The sequence below is a fragment of the Mobula birostris genome, chromosome 3, assembly GCF_030028105.1.
Source record: "Mobula birostris isolate sMobBir1 chromosome 3, sMobBir1.hap1, whole genome shotgun sequence".
NCBI lineage: Eukaryota > Metazoa > Chordata > Chondrichthyes > Myliobatiformes > Myliobatidae > Mobula > Mobula birostris.
This window is the reverse complement of record NC_092372.1, coordinates 44,566,700-44,590,023: the sequence shown is the minus strand read 5'-3', so window position 1 is coordinate 44,590,023 and position 23,324 is coordinate 44,566,700. Positions and strand designations below refer to the sequence as shown.

The following is a 23,324-nucleotide window of genomic DNA, read 5'->3' as shown; positions in this document are numbered from 1 at the left end:
CATTGCACTGGCAGTTCTAGCCCTAAAGTACACATTAGCTGTCTCCTTCCCTGCAGGAACTGGTCTACCTCAGTCTTGATCTCACTGAATATCCAGAGTTTCTCAGGAAAAGTCTTCTGACAAATCTGTTAGTGTCTGTAAGTGTAAGAAAAAAAGTGATGGGTTCTATCGCTGGTACATCCCAAAGCAGCTCTCTAATATTCCCTCCTTTCTCCTCTAATGAAAATAGGGATAGAATCAATCAAAATTAATTTATAATCAAAGTGCATATATATGTTGCCATATATTACCATATATGTTTCCTTGAGATTCATTTTCTTGCAGGCATTTCCAGAAAAATAAAGGAAAATGATAGAATTTATAAAAATTATACATAAACAAAACAACCATTGTGCAACAGAAGACAAATTGTGCAAATAAAGAAGCATAATTAATTAAAATATTAAAAATAAATTTAAAAATAAAAATGTGTGAAACATTTTCCCCCACTATTGTCACATCCCTATAGGTTAGGGAAAAGGTTTTATTAAAATTTAAAAACTAAATAAAAATTCTCTTCATGATATTTGATCCACAGGAAAATATGGTGCAGATTTTATATAACTGGGGCAACAACAATGTTATTTCAGCTCAAGCTGCAGGAGAATTCATGGGTGTCCAACTATACGACTCTCATTCACACATATCTTTTCAAAAGTTAATTGTATTTCCTGAGCTGCTTGTAAACTTGAATGTAATATTAAATTATGCGCTAAATAGACATAAGTAGTATGCTGCTGTAGGATTTTTTTAAAACTGCAAATAGTGGAAATTTGAATTAAAAGCAGAAATTATTTCAAACTCTCAGCAGGTCCCACAGCTTCTGTGGGAAGAGAAGCTAAGTTCCACCTCTGTGTTCTCACTTTGCTGCAGAAAAATGCCTTAAGTAATGTAAGAGCTTCCTCAAAACAACACCAATAGTCAACAGTATGACTACATTCATTCACAAGGAGTAAGTTTAGCCCCCCGGTATGCCTCAGGCTCACTCAACTCGCTGTCATGTAGGGGAAGCAGCCTTCGGCCCCACCAAACTGGGTAATTAAGTTTGTGTGGATGCTGTGCGATGTACCCCACCCCACCAAATAACAGACAATACGCCATATGTGATTAAATGATTACAATTTATAGATATTACTGGAACTATGTAATTAATGGAGATTAAATATAAAAGGAAAGTAAAAGGCGCCAAACTTATCAAAGTTCAACGACTACATGCACAACAATTGGAGCTCAAGTAACGGGGTCCTCTTTCCACCATTCCATCCCCTCCAACCCCCTCGACCCGCCACCTGGGACCAACCACGGTGGTTGACCAGATGCTCCACACAAGTCTGTCTTCGTCCCCTCTCCTCGCCAAAGACCCTGGGCCTCAGACTCCCACTCAAGGTCCATCCCGTCGGCCAGCTTACAGCATCGCGCCCACTCTCTCCGTCCCCATCGCGCCTTCTCCCCCAAAAGCCCGCGCAACACAATAGCCCGCAGTTGCCCTGTTCAGCCACTTAGAGCTCTCCACTACTCTTCCTTACTCAGCTAGAGAAAACATGTGAAAAGGTTGATTCCTCCCTTTGAATGGCCTTGAATTTATGTCTTTTTCACCGGTTACAACACTGTCCTTCCCAAACAATAAAAATGCTACCTAATATTCCAAAAATTATTCCAAGTCAATGCAAAACTTAAAGCAGTAACATCATAAAATGAGGTATTTAAGATGCAAGTTGCAAGGCAACTAGCTCACTACTCAACTTTTGACATTTATGCATTTCTACTGAAATGTTTTGGACTCATTGGCATGCGAGGACCCTGAGCCAACTGAGCTTTCTATTTGTTATCATTTGCACATTTTTATCCAACAACTCTGCATTCTATTAATAGCTGATCAAACTAATAATTATACAGACTAACCGGTTCTTTGGCTATTTGAGAAGTGATGAAGGATCATAATTGCAAAGTGAATTGTGGCTAACTTTTCACAGTTGCGAACTCAGTTTGATATGTCACACATCGGAGAGCTACATGCTTTTGTTAGATATTTAGATGATGCTTTTTTATTTATTCATTTATTTAGTTAGTTATTGTATTTATTTGGATACAGTGAGAAATAGGCCCTTCAAGCTGTCGCCTAGCAACCCCCGATTTAACCCTGGCCTCTGAGAATTTACAATGACCAATGATGGGAGAATTTACAATGACCAATTAGCCTACTGACTGATATGTCTTTGGACTGTGGGAGGAAACCAGAGCACCCAGAGGAAACCCACGTGGTCACGGAGAGAATGTACAAACTCCTTTTAGACTGTGGCAGAACTTCTTTTCTCTGGTGACTGGTCTCAAAGCCCTCAGAGGCAGGTAGAACTTGCAGGAGAAGGCAACGTTTCCTCTTGTTATTCACATTCATCTTCATTGCAGTCCCCTGCTTTAGTTCAGAGTGTGCAGGCAGCAATCATCTCTCAGCCTTTCACGTTTTGACCCGCTTACACATTTAATCAGTGGGTGTTTTGCATTTTATTTAATTCGCCCACTGATTTAAAATTGTTAACTCAAGAGATTCTGCTGATGCTGCTAATCCAGAGTTACTCACACAAAATGCTGGAGGAACTCAGCAGGTCAAGCAGCATCTGTGGAAGGGAATAAAAAGTCGAAGCTTCAGGCCGAGACCCTTCATCAGGATCGGACAGGAAGGGGAAAAGAGCCTGATTAAGGTGGTGGGGGAGAGGAAGGAGTACAGGCTATAAGGCATTACATCTATGATGCAGCATTCATTATTGTCTTAATTGCTTTTGCCAAAAAATATGAGGTCTTAGTAACATTAATGCCAAATAGGGGATGCCTATGATCTGCTGAACAAGATTCATTTGACTTGATAAAATATGCAGGCACTGGAAATGTACAGCCCTTTTTTATGGTGGATGCTACCGAATATTCCATGAGTTTCTCCAAGACACAGCACAGTAGTATGGTAAAGGAACAAAATTATGAAAAGCAGTTTTTTAAAATAAAAGTTATAAAGCAAAAAGCACACTACATTAGCACTTCAGTAAACCATTTTTAAATCCACTTTTGAAATTTATATATTTCTACTAAAATGTTTTGCAAATCCTTATGAAATGTCAGTCTTCCCAAGTCCTGCGAAAGCGTGAATTTATTTTGGAAGGTCAAATTTGAAGGCAGAACATGGGGTTAACGGCAAGATTCTTGGTGGTGTGGAGGAACAGAGGAATCTTGGTGTCTACATCCATAGGTCCCTCAAAATTGCCGCACAAGTTGATAGAGATGTTAAGGCGGCATATAGTGTGTTGCCCTTCATTAGTCAAGCGATTAAGTTCAAGAGCTGCTCTACAAAACCTTGGTTAGACCAACTTGGAATATTGTGTTCAGTTCTGGTCACCTCATTATAGGAAGGATGTGGAAGCTTTAGAGGGAATTATCAGGATGCTGCTTAAATTAGAGAACATGTCTTATGAAGATAGGTTGAGCTAGCTATGGCTTATCTGTTTGGAGCAAGAGAGGATGGGAGGTGACTTGATAGACTTGTACAATTTGTTAGCCAGAGATAAGTACTTTACAGAGAGTGGTGGGTGTGTGCAGTGGTGGTGGTAGGAGCAGACACATTAGGGGCATATAGGAAACTCTTAAATAGGCACATGGATGATAGAAAAATGGAGGGTTATGTGGGAGGGAAGGTTTAGATTAATCTCAGAGTAGGTTAAAAGGACAGCACAGCATTTTGGACTGAATGTTCTAAATGTGGGATGGGTTAAGAAATTTCTAATGTGATTGAGTAGGGACTGTTCTTAATATATATTTTAACAATGAAGTCTATGATTTAAAAGGTTAACTTTCAAGAACTGCATTTTTCAGAAAGCTGACAGCTAGGAAGTTCTTTAAGAAGCAGTTACTTATAAAATTTCTGAATTTTAACATTCCCCATCCAACTACTCGCTTGCAGGTTGATTCCAGGCTTCCTCCTAACAGGCTTCTATAGACTTGCTGCCATTCCACACGCCCACAGGTTGGAAAGCATCCAAGCCCCCTTTCCTCTCTCCATTTTTATATGGAATGGAAGTGCTTGTCTGGGACATAAAAATCCTCTCAGGAAATTCATCAATCCTCAATACCAGCTTTAAGTTCCTGACTGGAATCACTCATTTTCAAGTGCAAGAATGTTCTCTATATGCGCTTTTTATATTTAAAGGCCACCGCTAAGTGGCAATCAGGATCGGATCAAAATTGTCAGCTGTTTTCCTTTGTTCTAAGGAATTGAGATCAATTGCAATTTCTCCGTTTTCACCCAACCAAATGGGTACCACATCAAATTACCTGACAGGAGCTGAAGCTCTTCCTAATACTGTAACAGAACGATTGGAGACCCAAGTATTGTGCCAGGTAAAACCTCTTTAACTTAGCAGAAAATATTATGGAACCACAAAAATATTTATGTTACACAATACCAAACAAAACCAAATCTCCTCAACCAGGGACTCAATCAGCACCCTATCGCTGTCAATGTGACATCCTATTTATAAAGTTAACAGATAATATACTTCCATTTAGTTCCATCATTTAAAAGCTATTAGAAAAGATATAATAGTGTAAAAATATGAAAGGATATACAGCATTGTGCAAAAGTCTTAGGTACATATACAGTATATAGCTAGGATGCTTAAAACTCTTGCACAGTACTGTATGCCAATGTGGAGCAGAGAGAGAGTTTGTAAATCTAGCAGGGGCAAAGGACGTTTGGAATGGTGAGGGTGCCACGGTAGAGGTGTGGGACAGGCGGCAGAGAAGGAGTTCCAGGGATGGGAGTTGGCGCACGTGCAGGCACACCCAATCTTGAGTCACGAGGCAAGGTCATTTGATTCCAAGCAAGTGGTTTATTGATCATTACAGGATGTCTCTTTGGTGCTTCCAGATCCCTTCCTTCTTCCATCCCCTTTTCCCAACCAACCCTCTCCCTCCTCCTTCCCACTCTCAGTCCACAACAAAGACCCACATTAGAATTAGGTTTATCATCATGCACACGTCATGAGACTTGTCTTTTGTTTCTGGCAGCATTACAGTGCAATACGTAAAATTACTACAGTACTGTGCAAAAGTCTTAGAAACCCTAGCTATGTATAAATGTGCCGAAGACTTTTGCACAGTACTGTAGGTTTGAATTACTGTCAAATAATCGAAATGAAACACATTTTGAATGAATACAGAGTGACTGAGATGCAAAAATGACTCATAACGGTTGCTCTAATTCTCAACAGAAAGAAACCTACTTCTACTTAAAGATGAAATTTTTCAGTATAAATTTATCATCAATTGGGCAATGAATGAAATCAGTCTTCAAAAGGTTATGCTGGATGATAGCTGATTCACCACGCTCACACATAGATAGGCACTTCATTTATTTTACGATATGTGAAGAACAGGCTCTCTCTGTTAAGTAAAATAACAATCAAAAAATCTAACGTGCAAATAAGGCATCAAAGTTATTCTGTGCAACAGTCTCTGATAGTTCACCCAGCATTTTCTTCATTCATGCCAAAAATAAAGTAAGGAGCAACTTCTGCATTTCGATGGAGTCTAGATAAGAAAAAGAACCACATTGTTAGTCTTCACATTTAACACTTGTTTTACCAATGCAATGAATTCCTTAAAAATTATGACAAATTCTATTCCAAATGACACACAATTTTCATCAGGAAAACATATATACGGTATACTGACACTAGCTGAAAATGAAACTGGAAGTGCTTGAGGTTAAGCTAATTTTTATTGTGTTTAAAATTATACCTTGTGTATTTGGAAATAGTAACAAGAAGTTTTAGCAAGGCAGCCGGAAATAGGTAGTTTACACTTAATGTTGGGTACCAAGTCTGCTATCTCTGAGGAAGCCAATTTAAAGGCACTGAAAAAGACTTCAAAAAGAACTGCACTGAAGCTTTGCAGGTCTTGCCGCAGTACACAATTCTGCACTTGGTCCAAGTGAATTTTAAAGTGTAGCCACTAGAGTTATGCAGCAAACAAAATTATCACAATTTAAACACCCTGACTGATTCACTGTAATAAATTTCATTTAGGGTATTTTGCGAGTTTGAGTGCAGCCTAGAACTTCAATGTCAAAGATTATGGAAACACAACACAAGGTCTTTTGAGCTTAGATCTCAGTTCATGTTTTCAATTCATAGATCTGTTGCATTGGTTTGATAAGTTACAGTCGAACCTGGTACAGAATTAACAAAAAACTAGAAGGAGGAGGTACGGTGCACACGCTCCAGCCAATAATATCCAACTAGAAAGTCCAGCAATCACACACTGAAATTCTATGGCATGACCATCAAGTAGTCATATACACTATGTGGCTCCAAAAGCAGGACCCAGACCATGCTGAGTAAATCACCTCATAACACCCCAAACTTACTCATCACCTACAAGGATCACATCAGCAGTGTGATGAAATACTCCCTACTTACCTGGATTGGGCACATTCAAAGACAACACTCAAGTAGCTCAAAGCCACACAGGACATAGCAGTCCACTTGATGGGCACCCCATCCACAACTGTTCGCTCATTCCACCATGGACACACAGTAGCAGCAGTTTGCACCGCAAAAGCCTACCAGGACTCCTAGGCAGCATCTTCCAAACCCACAACCTCACCAGCTAGAAGGACAAGGACAGCAAAGACATGGGAACACCTCCAGGTGGAAATTGCCCTCTGAGCCACACACAATCCTGACTTGAAAATAGAATCGCCATTCCTTCAGCTTTGCTGGGTCAAAATTCTGGTACTCTCTCACCCGAAACATTGTGGGTAAGCCCATAACTCAAGGACCACAATGATTCACAAAGGGAGCTCCAGACTACTTTCTCAAGGGTGATTAAATGCTAGCCCAGCCCACAAAAGTCATATCCCTTGAATGAACAAGTCATTAAAAATCCATCATTTTCTTTGAGGAAAACTAATCTATATCATTTCAGTTGCTGTGCCTATGTACAACATAATGACGTTCAAATTTGAAAAGAATAGCTCTACCCTTTAAATACTTCTGGGAAGTTGCAGTAGATACAACTGCAGTTGTAGCCAAGGATTGAACTACTGATCAGAAAACACAAGTTTGAATCCTACCACAGCAGCTGGGAAATTTAATTTTAAAACTTATATATATTTGGAATGAAAAAGCAGTTTCAGTAATGAACAACTTGAAAGAATTAGATTTTCATAAAAAGAAACGATCAGATTTACAAATAACATGCAGGATGGGACATCTGCCAATCTTAACTAGTCCTGGCCTATATGTGATTTTACATTAATCAACACAGATAACTCTTCTGAAAGGACTCAGTGGCTCTTAGTTCAAGTGATAATTAGGGCACGATACAAAACCTTGTATCCTAAACAAAACATAGATCACTTTCTATGATCCACTTAGAAGTAGGGAACGAAAAAGATGGATTTTCATTTCTCAGACATGTGCTGCAACCATTTAGTAAGAGAAAAAAATGTTCTAAAACAACCAAGCATTTTATCTCTATTGGCCTAGGTACCAATGACGATTACCATTGAGATCTACAGAAGGAAAATGCATTAAACTGTTCAGTTATAGGTAATCCTTCATTAAATAATTTGTTAAAAAGCTGAAGAACAAATATTCCACTTAGACACAGAAATTTGAGTGCACTCTTGACAAGAGCATTAAATGGCCAGATTAGAGGTCTGCCAACTATAATTTGGGGCAGGAGCCTGCCATTTTAAATGTGGTGCTGAAGAGGGTTGCACCACCTTCTTCGGGCCAAAGGTTGGCCAACTGGGACCAAAGTCTGCTCTGGAGGAGAGAAAACATGAATGACCATGGACCCAACCTAAGAGGTGGAGGCTTGAGCAGATTTGGGGTAGTGGGAGCCTAATGAGAGCGAAGGGACAGGGCTCGAGATATCAGCAGCAGTGGAGATGATTAACATCATATATGTGCATATTATTTAGCTATCAAATCCCCAGTCCAATGCTGCAATATGAGCAGCTGGTTCTCCTGGGAGTGCTCAATGATGGTCAATGTCAAGGATAAATAGCCTAAACTCCCTTGCATTGCTCTGAAAGGAGCATTTCACCAGAAGCCCATCTGTTGTTGAATTCATCTCAGGCATATAATTGAGACCCATGCCGTGAAGTGCTTGATTGAATTTCCCAAATGAATTGGAAGGACCTGTGTTTGTCGGCAACTGCATTCTGTACTGTGTTAAATACACTCTCAATCACATTGCAGTGAAGCAGACAGTGCTAATTATTCTAATTCCAAGGCCATCCTGTGTTGTGACAGGGTACCTATAAATATTTGAAGATTCTGTGAACACCCAAACCTGACACACAAGCAACTAAAAGCCAACTTGATGCTAAATGACAATGGAATTAAAATGATAAGATACAAAGCATACACCACTGCCCAAGAAATGGGAAAATGTCTCTGTAATCTACTGAGAAAATTGATGTAATTGACCAGCAAGTACGGTGTAATAGTTAAATTTGGCACATTTAAGCATATGTCCCTGAAATAAGATGTTTTATTTTATAATGAGTACTTGTCCTTCCCTCAAAATAAAAGATCAGATAATATAGCTAGAATCTGCTGAATTAATAGATTAAACCTTTTGTTCAAAGTCTCTGCAAAATACAAATAGAGGTGTTAACCTACGTCTCGATAGACAGGGCTTAATCTTTGCTGGAAATCTGAAACAGATCTGATGAACAATCATTAACCTGAAAAGCTGTGTCCCTGCCTGACATGCTAAGTACTGCTAGCATTTTCTGTTTCAGATTTCTATTTATTTTAAATTTATCCTCTCACTTTAAAGTAAGCATGTTAACACTGGTAAATTACTTTACTATTGTCATATGCATCGAGATCGAGTGAAAACCTTTGTTTTGCATGACGTCCATACAGATCGTTCCCAAAGCATGTTGAGGTTGTACAAAGGAAAATCATAACAGAATGCAGAATAAGTGGTTTCGTTACAGAGAAAGTGCAGTGTAGGTGGACAATAAAATGCAAGGTCATTATGAGGTAGATTGCAAGACTTACCCTCCATTTTATCGTACTAGGCAGCCATTCAACAATCTTGCAGCAGTGGGACAGAGGCTGACCTTGACACTGCTGGTACGTACTTCCAGGCTTTTCCATTTTCTGCCCAGTGGGAGGGGCAAATAGCGACAATGTCCAGGGTGGATGGGAACTTGGATTATGTGGCTGCTTTACTAAGGCAGTGAGAAGCATAGAAAGAGTCCACGGGGAAGAAGCTGGTATCAGCTCTGTGCAGTTTCGTGCAAGGGCAGACGTCGTACTAAGCCGTGGTGTCTGTGGATAAGATGCCTCCTTTGGTGCATCTATAAAAATGGTCAAAATGGACATGCCAAATTTCCTTAGCCTCCTGAGGAAGTATAGACACTGGGGCACTTTCTTTCTTAAGGCCTCTACATGGAATGACCAGGACCGGCTTCTTAGTGATGTTCATTCCCAGAAACTTAAACAAGTCTGATAAAATTGTGCTTCTAAGCAGTCTTATTCGGCAGTGTGAAGTTCAGGATTCGCCTTTATTATTGACTAGAAAGCTTACAGCCTACATTCAGAATGTTTGATATTTTCTTTTTACTAAGCACACAAGTAGAAGCCAAAACTTTATACTCCATGGTTAATGAAGGCAAAGCAGTTTCGGAAGCAAACATTAAAGTAGTATCTTTACTTGCCAATAACAATGACTGGATGACGCTAACACACAGCTTTATAAGTAAACTGGATGTTTAAAATGGTACACCCACATATTGCCTGAATTACATAAATGTGACGCATCTCTGCTGGTAATCAACACTTTTTGGTCAGACAGTAACCCATCAATATGTGCCAGAGTCCAAACTGAAACCACAGGCAATTTCTTGTGTAATTACACAAACATATAGCAGGAAATTCACAACCTGGACTAATCATAACTTCTCCCAAAATACACAAAAACTTTTTTCAATCAATTTCACACACACAGCCAAAGACTTCCCAAATTTCTTCAAATAAATACACATGCTATTTTATATTTTTTTATATCCTTCTTTGAAAAGCAATTGAGTGCAGGTGAACTTTTCAAGTTATAGCACAGAAAACATCATTTTTGCTTGATTTCTACCTGCTGCTTCCAATTCCAATCCAGGCTCTTTGCCCCTTTTCCATATCTTTCTTCACTTTTTCTTTCCAAATACTTTTTTGAAAGTACTTTTGTTACAGTCTCTACATGAATAATCATGTTTCAGGAAACTACTAGGAAATATTTAGTTTCTTCTAGCAAAAGTATTTAGTCCTCTCATTAAGTCACTATTTAATTGTAAATTCACAATCATTTATATTCAGTTTTTCTTTTAACCGGGAAAACTCTTGCTCTCTTTAAACAACGAGAAATCACATAAAAGCAGCCATGAAGGTTCAAAGTAAATTTTATTATCAAAGTACACCATATACAACCTGAGATTCATTTTCTTGTGGGCATACTTCAGCAAATGTATACAGAAGTAACTATAATAGGATCAATGAAAGATCAACCAGAGTGCAGACGACAACAAACTGTGCAAATGCAAATATAAGTAAATAGCAATGAATCATTAGAACATGAGATAATGAGATAGAGTCCTTAAAGTGAAACATTGGTTGTAGGAACATTTTATTGCTGGGAAAATGAGTGTAGTTATCCCTTCTATTCAAGAACCTGATGATTGGAGGGGGGGGGGGTAGTAACTGTTCTTGAACCTAGTACTGTGAGTCCTAAGGCTCTTGCACCTTCTACCTGATGACAGCAGCAAGAAGACAGCATCACCTGGGTAGTGGCAATCTCTAATCATGGCTGCTGCTTTCCTACAACAATGTTTCATGTAAATGTGCTCAATGGTTGGGAGAGGTTTACCCGTGATCCACTACCTTCTGTCAGATTTTCTGTTCAAAGGCATTGGTGTTCCCATACTAGGCCAGTCAATACACTCTCTAGTACACAGCTACAGAAGGTAAATTGAGGATTGCTTTAAGGTGAATCCAACATTCACAGGTTGAAGCATTGAATATAAAAGTTGGGACATTACTACAACTTTACAAAATAATGATTAGCCCATACTGGGAATATTGTGTACAGTTTTAGTCGTCACATTATAGAAAGAATATGGTTCTGCTGAAGAAAGTGCAGAGGAAATTTAGCAGGATGTTATCTAGATTGGAGGACTTTATAGTTAAAGGTTATAGGGAGAGATTAGATAGGTTGGGCTTGTTTTCCCCAGAGTGAAGAAAGCGGAGGAGTGATAGATGTATATAAAATGATAATGTAATTTGTACAGATAGGTGGAGAGTCAAGTTTTCCAATTGTATGATTATAAAACCAATAGGGAAGAAGATTAGGAGAGGGGAAGGAGTTTTAAATATGATCTAAGGAGAAAGTTTAGATGAGATATGGACTGCACTTTTAGAATCAGATACCTCTTTGTTTAAGGGTCATAAAAGACAGGCACTTGACGAGGCAAGGTGTAGAAGGATACAGATGTAATCAGGCAAATGTGATTACTGAAGATTGCCAGAAATGTTGGGATTGGACACAATGGGCTGGAGAGCCCGTTCTTGTGCAGTATGACCATGATGCTATGACCATCAAGAAACTAACAGGATTGAATTAGCATCTAGGTCGCAACACTTCCAGTCATACTTTCAGTTGACCTCCATCGAGCTCTCGCTGAACAGTGCGAAAGTACCATCAGTTTTCCTGCGTCTCTGTACGTAAATTTTGGCCTAAGATTTTACTATTTGGAGCACACCTCTATTCCATGTTCTTTTTCTCCCTTCTCCAGACATTCTACCCTCCTACAGCATTAAACATCATTTGTCATCTAACTGTCCAATCCACCATCCTGCCTATAGATTCACATAATCTCAAAAGTTCGCAAATACCTAGGAATCAAAAACTGTTATCTTTGTCCCGTCTAACATATATACATGAACAATACCGCAAGGGGCATCACATTTCCCATTCTACCAACCTCAAAATATCTACTTTCGTCCACTATCTCGATCCATTCATTTAACCACAGCAATAATACCATTTGCTTTCATTTTCATAACTACTCTGATATGCTACTTACTACACATCACAGGACACTCACTTTTTAGATGCTGTCACTTTGTTTTTTAAATGAAGCATGACCTTCATTTTCCAGATGCATGCCAGCTGTCCCAGATTAACTTATGCCCTTCCAAATGTTCACAAATTTCACCCGTACATCGAGTCTTTAGGCAAAGCTAATTGATTTGTAATTTTCCAGTCTCTCTTTTTTTTGAAGAGGGGAGAACATTTTCCACCCTGCAGTGCTTTGGCTAAATTCACATTGCTGAGGCTCATGTTTTTAATCATTATTGCTATAATTATTTCTTCTCTAAACTATTTGGAAGCCCACACCATTCAGATTTTGTCATGACCTCAATCCTAACTGAGTTTCTTTTGATTGCACCATTTTTTTTGTTAAATTCTTACCTTAAGTGCTCTCGATCCTGCTGGGATTTCCGACATTTATGTTGTTTTATTAGAATGAGCATATTGCATTCAAACATTATTTTCTAGTTGATTCACGACTTCCTCCACCATTTTAACCCCAAGCAATTAAATCGGGTTTTAACCCCAAGCAATTTAATCAGGTTTTACCCCTACGCATTTACAGAGCACACAGGAATACTTTACGCAACAATCTCACAATTATGACAAAACTAACTATCTTATAAAGTTACTCTATTTCACTAAATTATCAGAAAAAATATTTTTGTACAAATCGTCTTTGTACATGCATTTTAGTTTATTCAAAATGAAAAGGATGCATTTTCAAGATTGAAATGCAAAATAAGCCAGAAAAATGTTCAAAATTGCCTCATCTTAAAATTAGCGTTGCAAATACTGAGCAAGTGATTGGAACAAATGTCAGCAAATGAAAGCAATATTATAAAACTGTTAAATTAATGCACTAAATTTATCAAAGCTTTTCCACAAATCCAAAGCCTTGCCAGAAATCTAGATCTTTGCTACACATATGCCTGACTTTCCTTCCTTTGTTATTTTAATAACTTTGAAAATCAGCATGAAAAAAAGTTAAATTGATGTAACAATAATGGAATGCATTTCAATAGTGAAATGCTCTGCATGTTTATTTCTTAAACTAAAGCTGTAAAGACAGGGTTAGTCCAATTATATTTGACTTTTATTTCAAATCAACCCTCCTTCTGCCCAATAAGCAGATGAACAATACTTAATGCTTCCTGTCACTAATAGGCATTCATTATCACCGGTCCATAATTTTCTACAGCTGCATGAAGCAGATATCCAATAAGGCAAAGAACACAGCTTAGCTGCTACATTTAAATGAACTTCTATTCAAAATGAAATTATTTGGCAGAAACAGCTACTGAAAGCCAATTTGTAAGGTTTTATATTTTTGCATTTATATGGTCATGTCTAATACTATCTCTGTCTTTAAATATTTCTCTCTATCCCAATCACTTAAGTTCCTTCCCTACATTTGAGTAACTGAAGCAGGATAGCTTATTTGGCCCTTGAGACATTTATTGCATTACTGTTCATCCTACAGCGTGCAATTCATATGCCAGCTTGCTATATGAACACTTTGTCCTCAGTCACTGGTTCATTCTAACAAAATCAATGCCCAATAAAATTGTTACAAGTCATTTCCATAGTGAGAAACGCGACACATTTTGACATATTGCCTAAAAAAATCACCTGCTGATTTAGTAGTGTTGTTACATAGCACTCCAAATATCACTTCAATTCTGAGTTCACCACAGTTAAGTTCAGCAGCACCCAAGATGCAAGGTGTCAGATCTTTGTTTGCCAGTTTCCTTCACACCCAAATGAAAATCGGGAAAAGCTGGAACCATTTGCAGATTGGTTGGAAGGGAGAAGGCAATTGATCCCTTGAAAGGCGGGTGGCTGGAATTGGAGCTAGTGAGATTGCCCGGATTTCACCCCAGTCCTAAACATGTTGCTGTTTTGTAACTATTTTGTATTTTTCAGTTTAACTTTCATGTTCAAGCGCATTATATATACATGTAGCAAGACAGAAATGCAAGAAACAGAAATGTGGCCATATTTAGATTAAAAAAATAAACATTGGTCTCCCAAAATTCAGCACATTTTGACATCAAGGAAACCAAATGACAAGCTGCAATAATAAATGGAAACCTCTTGTTGCAAAAAGTTTGTGGCTTTATAGGGAATAACCCTGTTCAGAAAATATGTTTAGGTAAATTAACTACTGTGACGAGAATACACATAAAATTAAGATGTTTGCTGGCCTGGGTTAGCATCAGTGGCATCAGCAGTTGGTCTGCCACCTGTCCTCAGGGGGAAGAAGAGATAAGGAACATGAAGCAGCATGTGGAGGTGTTAATGAAGGAGCCATCAGTCTGGGTATTGCCAAGATCGGTTCCCCCTTTGAACCCTGAACTGTCTGAAGTGATGGACAGGCGATACCCCAGCAGGGGGATAAAAAGGGACAGGTTCGCTAAGGCAAGACACACGACACCCGAGGTAACAAGACCCTGGAAGCGGTGCGCCTCTCACGAGTCGGTGGGAAGTACCGGACAACGCACAGGGTGGAAAGGTACGATCAGTGGAAACCAGGTGTGTGTCCGCCCTTGTTTGGGTGCCGAGTTCACTGCAGAGGATCGACCGCATCTGGAGGAGGGGTCACAGTCGGTGACCTCAGGTGACATCACCAAGGACCCGCCCGAAAGCTGCTTGTGAGCCATATCGCTGGTCTGTGAGTGGAAGCCATGTCTGAATGATCAGTCGTTCCCGTTCTCTCTCTCTCTCCCCCCACGTTGTCCATCGCCATGGCAACGATTACTGCGCACTGAACTAAATTGGACTGAACTTTTGTGTCACTTTGAAATTTGGTCATTTACCCCTAGACAATGATAGAGCTTGATTGATGCTGTTATCTTAATTCTGTGCACATGTGTGTTTATCATTGCTGAACTGTTGCATTTATTATCCTTTCGATTACTGTGTTGCTTGTTTCTTTAATAAAACTTTCTTAGTTCTAGTAATCCAGACTCCAACTGAGTGATCCATTTCCGCTGGTTTGGCAACCCAGTTACGGGGTACGTAACATAAGTGGGGTTCTCGTCCGCGATTTTGAACACTAAATTTGGGACGGAGTAAATTGGTTGGGTTAAAATTCCCGAAAGAAAGAAAAGACAAACAGCAGAAATGGAGGCTGAGGAATTTATAAAGGCGCCGACCTTGGAGCTGTGGCCAAACGGTTGAATCTTGCTAAGGTGAAGTCGACAATGAGGAGAGAGGAGATACACAGAGCTATTGTAGAGCACTATGTATCTAAAGGTGTGTTCCCCCAAGGCGAGCTGGGGGTGGTGTCTATTGAAAAACCTGCTGGAGACGCGGTACAGGTACAGCTTGAAAAACTGAGACTCGAGCACGAGTTCCGGGTACGACAGTTGGAGCGAGAAGAGGAGAGAGAGAGAGAAAGACAGTTGGAGAGAGAGGAGAAAGAGAGGGACAGACAGTTGGAGAGAGAAGAGAAGGAGAGAGAAGAGAAAGAGAGGGACAGACAGTTGGAGAGAGAGGAGAAACAGAGGGAAAGGGAATTCGAACTGGAGAAGTTAAGGTTAAGGGCAGAGCAGGGGCTTGTGCCGAACCAAGGTGGAGGGTTCCGGGCGACCCAGGAGGTTAGGCTGGTTCCCCCATTTGACTATACCGACGTGGATCGGTACGTTCTCCACTTTGAAAAAGTGGCTATAAGTCAGGAATGGCCGAGGGATAAGTGGGCTGTGTTACTTCAGAGTGTACTGAAAGGGAAAGCCCAAGAAGCTTACTCCGCTTTGTCCGCGGAAGATGCCCAGAGGTATGAGGTGGTAAAAGAGGCCATCCTCAGGATTTATGAGTTGGTCCCGGAGGCATACCGGCAGAGGTTCCGGAATGCGAGGAAGCAGTGGAGTTGTATTTGGAGTTTGCCCGTGAGATGCAGACATATTGTGAGCGTTGGTGCGCCTCGAAGGGGGTAGAGGGGGATTATGACAGACTGCTACAACTGATCCTGATTGAGCAGTTTAAAGGTTGCGTCCCTGAGGGTATGAGACCCTACCTCGATGAGAAAGAGGCAGCCACGTTAGCCGCAACTGCTAAGTTAGCGGATGAGTATGCGTTGACGCATAAAATGAAGTTTGCCCCGAGTAAAGGCTACCAGAAGGGTAGTCAGGACGGCGGGGAGAGTCCGCCGGAAAAGTCAGAAAGTAAGCCGGGGACGAGTGAAAAGGATAAGGTAGACCGGGAGCAGTCTGGTAGGAAGTCTCCTGGGATCGTCTGTTATAATTGCGGGAAAGTCGGACACTTTGCGTCCAGGTGCTTTGCCCCAAAGAAGGAGACGGGAAAAGGAAAAACGGCAATTTTGAATGGCTGTATCGAGCTGTTAAGCGAACCGCTAGGGAAGGACAGGTCTGAAAAAGTTCAGGAAGGGCGCGAAAGGTTTATCTCGGCCGGATTGGTGTCGGTGAAGGAGGGGTTAAAACCAGTTCCAGTGCGGATCTGGAGAGACACGGGAGCGTGTCAGTCACTAATACTGAAGAGTGTATTAGAGTTTAGCTCAGAGACCCAGACTGGGGAGGTAGAGGTCAAAGGTGTTGGGGAAGGGACAGAGTCAGTCCCTTTGCACCAGATACACTTACAAAGCAACCTGGTCTCTGGACTAGTCATGATCGGGGTGAGGTCCGAATTACCGATGAAGGGCGTGGAATTCTTGCTCGGTAATGACCTCGCCGGGGGAATCGTGTTCCCAATCGAGAGATTGACAGGTCAGCCTGCCAGCAGTGAGGCCCCGCCCATGGACTCACAGGTTCATCATGGGGCTGCGGTGGTAAATTTAGCTGAAACGTTTCTGCCAACCTTGTACGAGAAGAGGGTAGAAAATGGAAAGAAAGAGTGTAGTGAGACAAGAGGCAGTGAGGGAGCTGGGACAGACGTAGCAGTAGCCAGGAAAGAATTTGTGCCGACGCAGGAGCGAGACGAGGGGCTGATGGTTCTGGCAGAGACAGCTCTCTCCGACACAGCTTTAACAAGGGAACTAGTAGGCTATTGTGCGGAGGACGAAGTGCTAAGGAAAAAAAGGAAATCAAGTACAGTACCTGTAGATGAGGAGTGGGGGGTGGTGCAAAAGAGTTATGGGGATGAGATTTTTAACCTGGCCCACAAGGTACCCCCCGGTGGACATTTTGCGGTGCTGGAGGAAACGGTTGGTGGAATCATGAAAGAGGTTTACTGGCTGCCCAAGGGGAAGGATGTTATTGATCATGACCGACGCGAACTGAGACGGTCACAGGCTTTTGATATGCTAACAAACCTAGTCGGTGTTAGCATGGAAATTAATGAAGCCAGGGGCCCCCTGATAAGAGGAAAAAACCATTTTGAAAAGATTAGTATGGGATCGATCAGATGGGAGAAGGCTATTGTTTTGGCCAGGTCTACTGATAAGGTCTCTCCCTTAATCCCCGAACAAAGCGAATCTTTAGCAGAAGTAATTAAACGACTCGCACCCGTGTGCTTGATTGTCCCGAGGCGATGCAAAGAACTGGGACGTTGGGTGATGTCTGGTACAATAGGGCAGCCTAGCAAACAACATCCATATATAATGAGTAATTCAGTGATTAAAGGGCTGATGAACACAGAGGTGTGTATTGGCAATTTAATACAGCTGTCTGAAGCCAGCTTGATAGTGAACCTTGAAAAAAATGAATTCGGCCACACGAGGGTCACTTACCTGGGAATTGTGGTGACACAGGGGCAGCTGGCAGCGATGCAAGCTACAGTGCAGGCTATCGCTGACCTCCCAACCCCGACAGACAAGAGGGCCCTCAGAAGGCTCTTGGAGATGGTGGGGTACTGTAGGAAGTTTTGCAATAACTCTGCGGTCACTACCCCTCCCCCTCCTACTAAGCCCTTGCGAGAGAAAACTAAGTCGGAATGGGACGACCCTTGTTATTGTGGTCCGGGACAAAACCAAATGAGAGGTTACATTGATCGAAATTCATCAGTATTTTTGGCCACTATGAAGGTTGCTGAGTTGGAGCCTGCTCTAAGGGATTATTAATAACACATATAAAAGGGACAGAAAATGTGATGACTGTCTGTCAAGGTGCTGACAACTTCAAACTCGCTGTGTTAGCCAAATAGCTGATAAAGATGTATATTTGTGTGTGTATCAAATAATGTATTCATGTTTGTAATTTTTACCTCCCGGTAAAAATCCTTAAAGGGGGGGAAGTGTGACGAGAATACACATAAAATTAAGATGTTTGCTGGCCTGGGTTAGCATCAGTGGCATCAGCAGTTGGTCTGCCACCTGTCCTCAGGGGGAAGGAGAGATAAGGAACATGAAGCAGCATGTGGAGGTGTTAATGAAGGAGCCATCAGTCTGGGTATTGCCAAGATTGGCTCCCCCTTTGAACCCTGAACTGTTTGAAGTGATGGACAGGCGATCTGGAGATGTGTAATGAAGGGACGGTAGAGAGAGCTGTCTGGAGCGGCTCCCCCTTTGAACCCTGAACTGTCTGAAGTGATGGACAGGCGATACCCCAGCAGGAGGATAAAAAGGGACAGGTTCGCTAAGGCAAGACACACGACACCCGAGGTAACGAGACCCTGGAAGCGGTGCGCCTCTCACGAGTCGGTGGGAAGTACCGGACAACGCACAGGGTGGAAAGGTACGATCAGTGGAAACCAGGTGTGTGTCCGCCCTTGCTTGGGTGCCGAGTTCACTGCAGAGGATCGACCGCATCTGGAGAAGGGGTCACAGTCGGTGACCTCAGGTGACGTCACCAAGGACCTGCCCAAAAGCTGCCTGTGAGCCATATCGCCGGTCTGTGAGTGGAAGCCGTGTCTGAATGATCAGTCGTTCTCGTTCTCTCTCTCCCTTCCCCCACGTTGTCCATCGCCATGGCAACGATTACTGCGAACTGAACTAAATTGGACTGAACTTTTGTGTCACTTTGAAATTTGGTCATTTACCCCTAGACAACGATAGAGCTTCATTGATGCTGTTATCTTAATTCTGTGCACATGTGTGTTCATCATTGCTGAACTGTTGCATTTATTATCCTTTCGATTACTGTGTTGCTTGTTTCTTTAATAAAACTTCCTTAGTTCTAGTAATCCAGACTCCAACTGAGTGATCCATTTCTGCTGGTTTGGCAACCCAGTTACAGGGTACGTAACACTACAACCTTAAGCAATGTTAAGTTCAGCCAGATAGAAGAAATCATGATCCATAATTTACTAAAATAATGTAAAATTCAAATAATCCAGACACCTTACCTTAGAAATGCCCGTAATCGCTCATCTCGTCTCCACTTTTTATAAAAGGAATAGGACAGGTACATCAGGATTACTCCACCAATGCAACCAAACACAGCTCCAGTCAGCACATCACTACCCAGAGAAGAAAACAAAATATCCACTGAGGCAATGAAATTACACTTAAATGCTGCTGTACTAAACAGAAATGTCAGCATGACAAAGTCCCACTTTGGGTTTGCTAAGAAAACCTTTCAAAATTAAACTGCATTAAATCAAATTATAACTAACAACTTCTGAAAAGGTTTCATTAGCTCACCAATGAATACCAGGTCATTGTCTCTTGGACAATTGCATCCTCATTTCCCTAAGTGTGATGCCGTTGTGGCAAGGCACGCCAACCTCTAACTCGCAGAGCCAATCACCAGCTTTCAGATAGCTCCTCATTGCTCCATTAACCTAGTGGTCCCCAACCTCCGGGCCGCAGACCAATACCGGGCCGCGAAGCGTGCAGCGGTGCAGCAGTGGCCGGGACACACCCAGCACATCTTTAAGAAAAAAGCCAAAATAAACAAGCTATTTAATTAGGTGCCTCCTGGCACATAAATGTCAGCAATCACCTCTGATCTGGGCCAACATTTACGTGCCGGGTGGCACCTAATTAATTAACTTGCTTATTTCAGCTTTTTTCTTAAAGATGTGCTGGGTGCATCCCGGCTACCACTGCACCCCTGCATGCTTCATGGCCCAGTATCAGTCTGTGGCCCGGAGGTTGGGGACCACTGCACTAACCCACCAATCGATATCTCCTGGACAACTGTATCCTCATTTTCACAAGTTTTCTTCCTGATAAAGATACAAGATGGTGCCAGTGACCAACAGAGGCATTTTCAGGAGGCTCACAAAACTGCTAGAAACCCTACAAGGTATACTTCTTCTGATCTGCGATTGCTGCAGTCTGCAGCCTGTAATTTCCTTTTTAAGGATGTACCTTTTAACTGACTAAATGGTGGCACTTTTGTGATCTCCTGGGGGATTCAGCAAACTAGACTCTCGGGACTGCAGGTGTGGCCAGGGTAACCTTCACTGGGGAGTAGGCCCTGCATCAAGGTGTGATGGCAGAAAACAAACCTGTTGTCGGCTCTGTGTTGATTAAAGCATCAAGCAAGATTAAAATAGCTGAGGATGAAAACAGAAAACGAGCAGGTGATCAATGCTCTCTGCCTGATTGGTCTCTCACTCTCTCTCTCAGGTCCCACAGCATTAGTTTTGGGAGCAGTCGCTGCCCTGCAGCCATCAGGCCCCCGGACGGGCTTCACTCACCTCAGCACTGAACAGGCCCCACTTCCAGAGACTCTGCAGCTCATGTTCCACGTCTTTTTCTTGGTCTACTTTTTTCTCACTGTTTGCTCGATTTGTCCAAGGCATCAAGGGCGAAGGACAAACCAGTGTTCAGCTCACTTCTCTGCCAGGTTTACTCATTTCAGCTCTGAACTAACTCTGTAGCTGTTGCCTGCAACCATCAACACTAGGCTCAGTGCTGAACCGGCTCCATGGCTATGGTCTGTAGCCATCAGTCTCCTGGACCATCTTCACTCACCTCCCTAGCTGTCTTTCCCTCTCCCCCGCCTCTGCTTTTCGCAAGGATCACTCCCTACACGACTCCCTTGTCCATTCGTCCCCCCCATCCCTCCCCACCGATCTCCCTCCTGGCACTTATCCGTGTAAGCGGAACAAGTGCTACACATGCCCTTACACTTCCTCCCTCACTACCATTCAGGGCCCCAGACAGTCCTTCCAGGTGAGGCAACACTTCACCTGTGAGTCGGCTGGGGTGATATACTGCGTCCGGTGCTCCCGATGTGGCCTTCTATACATTGGCGAGACCCGACGCAGACTGGGAGACTGTTTCACTGAATGCCTACGCTCTGTCCACCAGAGAAAGCAGGATCTCCCAGTGGCCACACATTTTAATTCCACGTCCCATTCCCATTCTGATATGTCTATCCACGGCCTCCTGTACTGTAAAGATGAAGCCACACTCAGGTTAGAGGAACAACACTTTATATTTCGTCTGGGTAGCCTCCAACCTGATGGCATGAACATCAACTTCTCAAACTTCCGCTAATGCCCCACCTCCCCCTTGTACCCCATCCATCTCCCGCTGTCCCCCTCACTATACCCCTTGCCCATCCTCTGGGCATCCCCCCCCCTTTTCTTTCTCCCTAGGCCTCTTGTCCCATGATCCTCTCATATCTCTTTTGCCAATCAACTGTCCAGCTCTTGGCTCCATCCCTCCCCCTCCTGTCTTCTCCTATCATTTCGGATCTCCCTCTCCCCCTCCCACTTTCAAATCTCTTACTAGCTCTTCCTTCAGTTAGTTCTGACAAAGGGTCTTGGCCCGAAATGTCAACTGTACCTCTTCCTATAGATGCTGCCTGGCCTGCTGCGCTCGCCAGCAACTTTTATGTGTGTCCCTAGCTGTAGACTCACTTTCGGGGACTCTGCAGTTAATGTTCTGTGTGTTATTTGTTTACTTTTTTATTGCTTGTACAGTTTGTTCTCTTTTGTCACCATTGGGTGTTTGATGATCTTTGTTGTCTGTGTGTGTTTTAATGGGTTATATTGTGTTTGTTTTGTGCTGCCTGCAAGAAGATGAATTTCAAGGTTGTACATAATTTACATACTTTGATCATAAATGTACTTTGAACTTTGACACAGCTCCCAGTGTGGTAGCCTGCTCTAGTCTTCTGCCAAGTTTCACAAGTAGAACTGTTCAGGAAAAGTAATATGCAGAACATAACTTGAGGACTGGTTACTCAGGATACATATTCAATGTGGGGCATACTGTATAGACATGGCAGAGAGGAGACACACAGCTAAAGTCCAATATTAATCTTTCAAAGAAGAACATTGATTTTCAGTTTTGGCATCCAGGAGTCAGAAAGCAGCACTGGAGAAATATTTAAACAGTAGGAATGTAATGAACCTGCAAAATTATATTAAATTGTTGGGATGGTATAAAGTGAACACACTATTTAGATATGAGGGCCGGGGAAGGGGTGGGGTGTGGTGGTGAAATCGGTGACTGACCGGACTCCTGGGTAGAAATGTGAAAGAAGCAAACAGACGAATTATTTATAAAGGACAACTGGCTGCTGCAGCTTGGGTGTAAATCTTTCACATTTTTGAAGACTGAATCTGTGTCATTGTACTTATTTTGAAATAGTCACTAGAGGGACTAATGGGGGTCTGTCGTTTGTGGACGGTGTTAAATCAATGGGAGAGTATCAGCTACCAGTTGCACACACCTCCTTACACGCTGCTTTACAACGGAACTCATGCAAGGGTGATTACAGCCAGTACCCTTGCACATATTTAGTTCCAGCTCCTGATGACCAAGTTCATCACGACATTGCCCAAAGCACACAGCACTTTTCAAAGCAAAGGGAACACAGTGCAACCCCACTTAGCTGACACGAACACCAACTGCACAAAGTGTCAACATACACTCATTGTTGAACATATAATGCATCATACTTCATCTGAACTGAAACAGATGTGGTTCCACATGAATTTCATAAACATCTCTCCAATTTACAGGAAACACTTAAATTTTTTAATCAGGAAGCACAGCTCATCTTTGAGAAATGGTTTTGCAATTTAACCACTAGAAGGAATTACACAAAAATCAGTAAAATCATTCCATGTCATTTGTATAGTAACTAGCTATTTACATGTGACTAAGCCATTGAAAATGGCTCATGTTTTGCTGCTAGCTTTTGTGTGCCACCATAAAGAAATGGAAAACAAATAATGAAACTTTAAAATTACCATTTGTCAATGTGAATTATAAAACTGCGACATGTATTTATTTTATGCAAAAGGGATTCTGTATCACTGCAAAAATTAGATTA

At 41.9% G+C, this 23,324-nt stretch overlaps 1 protein-coding gene across 3 annotated transcripts in view; it reads right to left on the bottom strand.

Annotated features, from left to right (window-relative positions):
• LOC140194581 (uncharacterized) overlaps nt 1-23,324 on the bottom strand; it is a 69,149-nt gene that overhangs the window by 9,422 nt on the left and 36,403 nt on the right. Inside the window, exons 5-6 of one of the 3 annotated variants that reach the window (XM_072251801.1) lie at nt 19,429-19,542; nt 4,935-5,613 (exon numbers count right to left, since the gene is read on the bottom strand). The exons of 1 other annotated variant lie outside the window; for it this stretch is intronic. In XM_072251801.1, the coding sequence (XP_072107902.1) occupies nt 5,547-5,613; nt 19,429-19,542 (181 nt within the window). In that variant the 3' untranslated portion in view covers nt 4,935-5,546. Of the gene's footprint in view, nt 1-4,934; nt 5,614-19,428; nt 19,543-23,324 lie in introns of those variants that run through there. One more of the 3 variants, XM_072251804.1, reaches the window with a different exon arrangement.